Below are 9691 nucleotides of genomic sequence, written 5' to 3'. Positions count from 1 at the left end.
GATTATGTGGATGTTTCTGAGATCAAATTGGCTGAAACATTTAAATTTTCCCCTACACTTCTTCTGGAGATTGACCTAAAAACCACCAGTAAAATAACTGGAAGATGGAGGATGTTGTATCTTTCCATGGTCCAAGTTTGTGAAAATTCCTTATCCCTGCAACAACACTGGCCTCTCTCGACTTAGCACACACACTTGGCTGCCAGATCTGAAAAATCCATCTACTGCCCCAATGTATCCTGGACATCTGTTGTTTTGGGAGGCAGAGCATGTGGAGTGCTGGGCTGTTTGGCTCTAGGGAGGTCACCTGACAGGTATGTGTCCTACTTTCTCATCTTCCAATGAGCCAGCTAATCTCCTGCTTGAGCAGCTCCACTGGCTTCGTGCTCCTCAATGCAGGGGCTTTTAAATCCTCCTTTGCAGAGGCACTGGCAAGGTTTTGGTTGTGCCTCCAGCAGCCCAAGGGAATCATGGCCATTGCCAGCTATAGTAAATAAATAAATAAATAAATAGGAATATTTATTTAGGGACAGGAGTAGAATAGTTTGGCTTTTGCAAACCAGCCTCACCCTGCTAAGGCATTTCTCCAGTCTCCCCATCCCCAGCAGCTGGAGGGGTTTCTTCACCACCACTGCATCTTCTCCAAGGCCAGGACCTATGTCCATACTGCTTCCTCTTCCACCCACTGCCTGGCAGAGGATCAACGCACTAACCCAGCCTCTGCCTCTGGTGTTTATGACTAACCCAAATCAATTGGCTGTGGCAGGAGGAGCCACCTCAGCCCCTCTGGCCGATGACTTGTCACTCCCCTCAGACATGTCATGGCTGGCTCCAGCCTGACCGTCCCCTGTGGTTGTGGTGTGGCAGAAGGTCAGAGCCCCAGTCAGGGAAGGTTCAGGTGACTCTGTCCTACCACAGATCAATCCCACAGGCTCTGGAAGGAGCCACACTGGGGGGCAGTGGAGTTGCTCCTCAGAGCTGCAGGTCAGCAGTCAGGGACTCTCCCCAAAGGTCAGCAGGAAACTCCTCGAGGCTGAGAGATCTCAGCTCATTGCATAGGGATTGTGTGTTCCAAGGTACCCTTCTAAAATCTTGAGAATTTGTACAGTCAGGTAGTTCTGATTCTTCTTCACAGCACGAATCTGTATTTAAATGCTGGCTGAGGTTTAATTGGTTTATAAAATAAATTTATTTGAATATATTGTCTCAATGTTACAAGCTTTGTGACATCTGAAAGCCAACAGCTGTGAGCACAGCCTTTGCAAGCTTGGAAATAGACCTGGGGAACTGCAGAGATGGTGACACCCCATGAAGGGAACAGAGGCTCCTTGGGAGGTGCTGCCACCACAATGAGCACTCCTCAGTGCCAGTGGCAGGTCTAGCTGGGCTCTGACAGCTGGGATTGGCAGGACTTGAGATGCCTGGGGGCACAGCCTTGGCACCCACCCGAGTTTTCTCCCTTTAACACCCACAGCAACTTGCATTAATTTCAGCACATTCTGTGCCCGGAGTCCAAGGACCACCAGAGTTCCACCACACAAAATACTTGTCACTCACCTCTCAGCAAGGTTAGGCCGGGGGATACCTCACTCCCTCCTGCCAGACACTGGCTGCTCTTTGCTGAAAGCCAAGGTGATGTTCTGCAGGTCTGCAGCTTAGCAGGGAGCTCCACTGTGGGCAATGCAGCCTCTGTGTCAGCTCCATAAGGATACAGCTGCTGCTGCAACTGTATTCCTATCAGCTGGAGCTCCCACAGCCCAGCTCTCCAGTGCAGGAAGGACATTTTTCTCCCTGAGCTGAGGCTCTGTGGTACCACCGACCCCCACAAGCCATTGGCTCTCCCACCAAGGAGCAGAGTGCAGGGCAAACTTCTTGTGCCAGTGCAGAATTGTGAGGGCAGAGGTGCTGCCCAAGCCCTGCTCTCCCACAGCATTCCCTGCTCCTGTCAGTCACTGCTCTCCTGTCCTCCCAACACTAAACCATGCTCTCTGCTAGACCATTCCTGTGTCAACCTCTCAAATCTCTGCAAGTGCCCACTGTATTTACAGTTCTCATTGTTTGCAGGATGCTCAGCTCCCTTCTGCTGCTGCCACATTTCCCTGAGCTTCTTAAAATTATCTCCTTCCTTCATGAGCAGGCATCAAAAATCCAAAGATTTAGTTCTCTTGCTGACCAGCACAGGGGAGACTGGCTCCTAAACCCCAAGGCACCCCTTAAAACAGGAACCTGAAGAGATACAAAACCTGCAGCTGAGCAATAGCGATAAGTAAATTCTTTACAAAGAGCCTTAAAGAGATCCAGAGGCCAATGGCTGTTCACAATGTCTATCATGATCCTTCTCAGCTCAGGTTCAGCTTCCAGCAACTGGAACTGCACTGAACTGTCCAAGGAACTGAGCTGGTGGGAGCACAGACAAGCAAGGAATAGAGTGAAGGGTCAGGGGAGCAGCTCTGCACTTTCTGCACATGGTACAGCAGTGCTCCAGGTCCTGCTTCAGATCACACCTGAGCACTCTGGAATGAGCAGTGGCTCAGTGTGTCACAGGGCAGGGACAGTCACTAAAGCAGAAGAGCTTGAACAGGCAACACAGCTGAGCCTGTTTAGCTGAAGCATGGATCTAAGCATTAGCTACCACTGCAAATGCTCCTGGCCTCTTCTCAAAGTGCAGCACAAGAGACCCAAGAATCCAAAAAATACCAAAAAATCTGAAAGGAATTTCCTCTGAAAGGAATCTCCCACTTTTACAAAACATCCCCCATTTTACAAAACATCAAAGACCAGAGGACACAGAAGCTGCACAGTGGATTATTCAGGCAACATTTATTGGAGCATTTCAAGTATACAATGGTTTTACTGATGGCTGCAAGCAGCTAAGATGCAGACAGATGCCAGCAGGAAAGGGTGACCTAGAACTAACAGGCTATGCAATTCTAATGAGAAGTTAATTATTTCAGCTGATAGGAGAGGAAGAGAAGGTAGCAAACTAAAAGTTTGGGCAAGTTTTGGGATAGGGAGGAGAAAATAAAGAAGTTTTTATTGAGATCATTTACTTAAATTGGCCACTCACAAGTAGGAAAAGCTGTCTGCTATTGCACTCTTCCCTTGGCATCCCAAGGACCCAAATAACCAGGGCTGTTTCTTCACCAAAAACAGACAGACTTTCCCTGGTAAGAATGGAGGCTTGCCCTGGCCCAGCACTTAAGAGATTGAGATCTCTGGCTTTGCATTCCCAGTGAGAGCCAGGCTGTGGCACTTCCACCAGAGAGGAGGCAACGCAGGCTTGCAGCAAGAGCACTCTAAACTACCAACACCTCACTATAAGGCAGCGTTAGGTCAGGACTCTTTTTGGGTGCCTGAGCTGTTTAGAGAAGCAAGGACCACATGGCAACAAGACCAAAAGGTCCTCTGACAATAACAAGGACTGTGCGTGTTTCCCAAGAACTATTTCTGAAAGACACATTCTTTAAAAATATCTTAGAGACGCCCCATTGATGCACAAAAGGGGCATGAATAGGGAGGAACTGAGCTATGAAGTGATCAAGCACCTCCCAAACCAGAGGTTATGTACTCTGCCCAATCTGCAAGTTGGTACTTCTGCATTTAAGATAATAGCTGCCTCGATTTATGAACAAAGAGCAGTTGAATTCAAGAGCTTAAAACCAAATTGAAATACTGACATTTAACAGGGTATCTCCAGAATGACTCCTTGGAGACTACGAAGCTCTGAGGTATGTGATGGCAACTTGGTAGTCAGGCTGACAGAGTGCAGCGGAGCTTCTAAGCCTCCTGAATACATCTTGGTTCACCAAATGAATCAGTTCTTCCTAGCAAAATCACTTAAAATTTTGTCTTCAGCAAAAAGCATTTAAAAATTCTGATCAACAACTGATTTTTAAGTAAAACAAAACAAAAATTAGAAATGGTAACAACACAGTCTGTTTAATCAAATCAGATCTGGTTACTACAAAAACATGCTAAGGACAGCCACTAGCTCACGTCCTGGGTGCTGCTGTGCCTTCTGCCCACATACCTACAACTGCTTTTGAAACACTGTTTGTCTAAAGGACAACCATGGAAGACAAGTCAGAGTTTAATGACAGATTTCAAACAGAAGGGCATACATACATTAAATTAACAGATTCAACCTTCAGCACACAGGAGTTTGATGAGAGTTACTGGCTAGAGTCACAGAAAGTTCCAAATTTGAACAGTCTTGAACCACTTCCAAAAATTCCAATGGCTTTTTAATAGTTCCAATAATTCACGTGTATATAAAACAGACAGACTTCTCCAGCAGAAGAGTTGGGGCTCCTCCAGGCTACCCAGACCACTGGTACAGAGAAGAGCTGGTTTGACTTCCCCACTTTGCCACCAGTCCACTAAAGACTATGATTTATTAAAAACTTCTCTATTTATTGACGACTGATTTAACAGGCAAATGCTGCAGACTGTGTCAATCATAGTGGATGGCAGTATAGAAGATTATCCAAACAACCTGTGGGAAAGAAAGGAAGGTTATTTGGATGCCTCTGGAGAGGCCTCAGACACAGCAAATGAGCCTCAGGCCTTGCTCTCAACAGGAGACTGAATTCCACCTTTGAGGTGATCTTGGAGAGATGTTAGGCTCACCACAAATGGTGGCACTCAATTCGTTTGCCTGGTGCCCAGCCTCCCCACATTAAAATCCCATCACAGCCCCTCCAGGGATTTAGAGGCACCAACTAATCAAGTGCTGTGATCAGATACTTGGGAGAGGGGAATAAAGGAAAAACAAAGACACCCAAAACATCAGTGCAGGTGTAACTAGCTCTAGATGAAATAGAATTCCATCAGGATATCTGGGACAGAGGATGGGAGTGGTTGATGCATCCTTTACTGCAGAAAAATCCCAGTCATCAGCACTGTATTTCACAGGCAGTAGCCATCAGATTTTGGATTTTCTTTTTCAATCACTGCCACTTATTCAATGTTGTTCACACATCTGTCTTCTCTCACCACTTCCCCTGCTCTCCTTCTAGGTCTTCAGAAAGTGCACCAATACAATTCACAAATCATCTTAAAGACAGCAAGATGCATTACCAGAAACAGTGCAAAAGATGTCATGAATCCCTCCTTCGTTAGCTCCCATGTCCCACCATATTCCTCCTCATCTATCTGCTGGAAGCTGCTGAAGTAGAGGTACAGAACACCAGCATTGATCAGGCAGAATCTGCAGGGAGAGGTTAGGAACCATCATGTCAATGGTACAGGCTGCAGGTATCCCAATGTGCCATACTGTGAAATATCTTTCATCCACAGCAGAGAGGAAGCAAAGAGGAATTCTTTTCCTGCAATGCTTCCCAGGCAGCTCAGTCACTTCCTCAAAAGAGCCCCTCCAGGTGAGCTTGCCAGGTTGGGATGAAGTTCACCTGACAAGGCACAACCTACTCCTAGTAAGGTTCAAAAGCTGGAAATATCCTCAGATCTGCAAACCTGCAGGTTCTCCTGTCCTGCAGATCGACAGCAGTTCTGCCCCCACAGAGAGCCTGTGTGTACTTCTCGATTCTGAGGTGGATGGGAGGGAAAACTGTCACCTCCATGCTCAGGGTTAGATCCCTGTGAGCATCCCAGGACCAAATAGGGAAGAGATAAGAGCCAGGGAGATTCAATAGTGCCCTTGAGCCCCAGCACTGGGGCCTAAGACAGGTTTGGCTTTACACCAGCTTGGGACTGGGGCAGCCTGGGCAGGGACAGGTCCATGTCCTGCAAAGAAGGCTGTGTGGGAAGTGTGGGATGACAACACACACAGCTGGAGCAACTCTGTCACTGCACAGCAGAGAAACCACACACACACTTCCAGCACCTTTTGGTTTTCCACTGTATACCAAATTCCTCTTGTTTACATTTAGTACAGGAATTGGCTTAGGTGCCTGAAGGTGCCTTGTCAATTAATGGTGACTATGTAAGAACAATTAACTGTTCTCGGGGGTATGTCAGATTTATCTGTTTGTTGTAGCTCCTGCTGGAGCATCACCCCTCCCCTTTCTTGCTATAACCAGAACTCTCAGGACAAGGGACAAGATGACAACTGAATTTTGCTTAAGAAAATCTATGAGGCTGGAGCTTGACTACTGAGACCTTGGCTAGCAGAGACATTTGCAAACAGAGACTCCCCAGAGCAGATCCAGCATCTTCTGAGAGCCAGTGTGCAGAGAGCAGGGCTGTGTCCCCAGCTCTGCTGCCCCTTGAACACTTCCAGGCAAACAGATTTTCTCTCCATAACTCACTGCAAGGGGAGGTGACCTGGCTCCCATGCCTTGGGATTCAATGCACACCCCATTCAGGCACTGCCTTCCCCACCCCACGGCTGAAAGAGCCATGTCAGGAAGCCAAGAGTACTGCTGAGCTCTGCTGGTGCCACTGTGCCAGTGCCACTGTGCCTGCTTGGGACCTGGAGCCTCTCCTGTTCTGAAGAAACCTTCTCTTCTTCACAGAGCAGCTGCCCTCTTATCTGCTGACAGAGCCTCCTGTCTGAGCAGGGCTCAAAGACCAGGACATGCCCACCTTCTCCCCATGGACAGTCCTTTCTGGGTGATCACACCAGGCATCACACTCCCAGCCCCTCCCACACATGCAGGACACACACACCAAGTAAATTGAAATGCTAGTTCCCTTCTGCCATTGCTCTCTTTAGTAACAAAACAAATAATAATTTTTAAAAGTATTAATCAGGCTGAGGAGAAAGTGACTGAGGGACATGTTACGATTTGGATGAATTTCATGGCAACCAACAATGGAATGAAACGTTGCCTGTGAGACACAGAGCAGGCAGAGCCTGCCTTTAGCCAACCCACTGTTAACAGCACAGCCTCAAACAGGCTCCCAGGCCAGGCCAAATGTGGGAAAGTACCTGAGACAGAAAAGGAAATAAAGCTTACACTGCTATTCCCACGAATCCCTTCAGTGGAACTACTCCCCAGATGATTCCCAAAATAACAGCAATGATCTGCCGGAACCAGTAGATCACATCTAAAAACTCATCCTGAGGAGATAAAGCACAAGAAAAATTTTGGCATTTATTAAGTTTCTTCTTTTTAAAGCACAACACAATTAACAGGTGAAAATTCAGCATACTGAACACTTAGTTCTCCACTCAGAGTATAAATACTGCACTCAGAACAGATAAAGCAGCTTGGGGCATTGTGCACCCTGGACTTCTCTGCTTCCACGTTAAACACACAGCTTTTCCTTTGATGGGCCAACTGCAGAGGCAAACAAGTCTCTAGTCCCCTTATTTACTAAAGGTGCAATAATAATTGCCTGGAATAAAAGTTTAAAGAACTGTTTATGCTTTAAGACTGTTGTACCCACTCTGGCCCAGGCCTCCCTGCACCCAAGAGCTTTCAGGGCTCAGGGCAGCTCCAAAGCACAGCTGGACCTCATTTATGCCACAAGAGCTCCTGTGCTTCCTGAGCAGCAGGGGTATGCATTCCTGTTGTCCAAGGGCCCACACTCCTGCAGCTACTGCAACCTAGCAGTGCTGGCTCACACTTTAAAAAGATTCAGTTCAGCTCACAGCTCTTTTCCCAGCCTCCCGAGGACTGGGATTGTCCCAGCATCCCCCCAAACACCAGAGCCTTTCTGATCCCCCAAAGCCTGTGGGATGTGCCAACTGTTCAGCTCCATGTGGAAGACGTGAATCCATGTCAGATACAGACATTTCTCCTGGTCACTGCACTTGTTGGGCAGTTCAGCCTTCAGTTCACATCCCACTGTATCAAAACATTGGCACAGCTGTCCCTGCTCCCCTGCTGACTCTGAAATTCCAGCTCCATCTGCCAGAGGCGAGGGGGCAGGGACACGCAAGCCCCACCAGCTCGGGGAGCGACAGGTAAGGAAAAAGTGACACAGATTTCTGTCTGTCCCCCAAGGAAACAGAGTGTGCCCCTTCCCCACGCCAAAAGCAAAGGCAAAACCAGGGAGCAGAGACCCTGGAACACACTGGGCTGTGTGCTCAGGCCGTGGCAGGGGTCCGGCAGGAACCGGGATCCAGCGGGATCCTCGGGCACCTCGTGGCTGTGCTGCCGGGAGGCAGCGGCACTGCAGCACACGGCAGACGTGCACAGGAAAACTTCGGAAAGCCGATTCTATTTCTCGTGTTCCTTGAACTATAAAGGGGAAATTTTTATTTAATCCGAGAAGACTTTTAAACCACAAGCCAAAAGTAACTGAAGTGTCTTAATATTGCGTGTCCCTTGGCTCCACGCCCAAAGAGCAAAGAGCTGGGTGCGCTACGGCGCCTCTGCCTGTGGGGGCACGGCGGGGCACGGGGGATCGGGAAGAACACGGCTCCGTTTATCGGTGCAGCGGCTGCACTCGAACACGAGCATTTACCCCACAGCCACTCCCGCCGCTCACGGGGGCTACGGGCACGGGGCGCTGCCGAGCCCCGCTACGGCCCGGGCGCGGCACCGCCTCAGCCCGCCGGGTCCCCGCAGGGGCTTCGACCGCACTCAGGGACGGCGGGTCCTCCGGAACCGCCCCGGGACGGAGCCGCCGCGTCGGGCGAGTCCCGGCCCCCTCCCGTCTCGTCCCGCCGCCCCGGTCCCACCTTGTCGTGCCAGGCGGAGTCGCTGCGCAGCGCTTTGCCCCACACGGAGCCGCGCCCGGCCGCGCCGCCGTTGGCCACCGCGTGGTGCTGCGCGTGCGGCGGGTCGTCCCGGCGCCGCCCGCCGCTCATCCCGCACCGCCGGGATCCTGCGCCGGGATCCGCCCGGCCGGCCCGGAACCGGCCCTGCCCTGCCGCGCGCCGCCAATCACAGCGCGGCCCCGGGACACGTGACACGGGCGGGGCCGCCGCGCTACGGCGGGCGAGAGGGAGCGGGAAAGGAAGGGAAAGGGAAAGGGAAGGGGGAGGGAAGTCTCGGCCTGCCAGGGCCACTCCCCAGCGAAAGGGTCAGACAGCAGTGCCGGTGTTGCTGGGTTGGAGAGGAGACAGCCTTTCGCAGCCCTGCAGTGTCACTGAGCCTGCAAACACCGCCGCCAAGCTGTGGAGGCTCCACAGGGCTGGAGGGTTAGGCGTCCTTAGGATACACAGGGTTGTGCAGCTTCTTACCTGGTTATTCATCTGACCTTAGAGCAGCTGAATGTATGAGGGTTTGACTATTCTTTATATTCTTGCCTTCTAGAAGCAGTGGTACTCAGACCAGTTGCAGTAGAAAAACATACAGGAATTCCTCCTGCATGGTGTGGGCAGAGTGTATGGTTGGGTCTCACTCTCTGTTACCCTCCTCAGCATGTGATTCTGTGTGTAGAGAAGGGCCTTAGTGACAATATTCCAGGTGCCCATGGGCAGCTGAGCTTGGCAGTGCTGGGGTCACTCCAGGCACTGCTGGAAGCCCTGGATCCCATGGGGATCCTCACTGGTGCCAGTGGGGCTGAGTCCTGCACAGGTGCCCTGTGTGGAGCCTTCCCCCCTCACCTGCTGTGCCTGTCCCACGGGCACATCATGAACTTGGCTGTTCCTTTTTCCCAGTAATAAACCCCAGACCTGAGGTCTTGCGTTTCTTTTTGTCTCACAGGCCTGGAAACACGATGTGCTGAGGATGTCCAGCTGCAGCTCTAAATGCTCCAGCAGCAGCTGCTTTGCTGCCAGCAGGACCTAGAGCCCGTGGGTGCAGGCTGACCCTGCGTGGGCTGTGTGGGGTCAGCA

The 9691-nt window shown here is 50.6% G+C and overlaps 1 protein-coding gene across 1 annotated transcript; it reads right to left on the bottom strand.

Moving 5' to 3' along the window:
• Nucleotides 1–3918: 3918 nt before the first annotated feature.
• On the bottom strand, nucleotides 3919–8747 carry RAB5IF (RAB5 interacting factor). The gene is made up of 4 exons (XM_083873265.1): nucleotides 8591–8747; nucleotides 6918–7021; nucleotides 5080–5209; nucleotides 3919–4495 (listed from the first exon to the last, which is right to left on the bottom strand). The coding sequence occupies exons 1-4, from the start codon at nucleotides 8717–8719 to the stop codon at nucleotides 4454–4456; spliced, it is 405 nt and encodes a 134-aa protein (XP_083729391.1). The 5' UTR covers nucleotides 8720–8747; the 3' UTR covers nucleotides 3919–4453.
• Nucleotides 8748–9691: the final 944 nt, after the last annotated feature.

This window comes from Zosterops lateralis, assembly GCF_965231275.1.
Source record: "Zosterops lateralis genome assembly, chromosome: 16".
Taxonomy (NCBI): domain Eukaryota; kingdom Metazoa; phylum Chordata; class Aves; order Passeriformes; family Zosteropidae; genus Zosterops; species Zosterops lateralis.
Note: the sequence above shows the minus strand (reverse complement) of the source record. Positions and strands in the feature narration are given on the sequence as shown.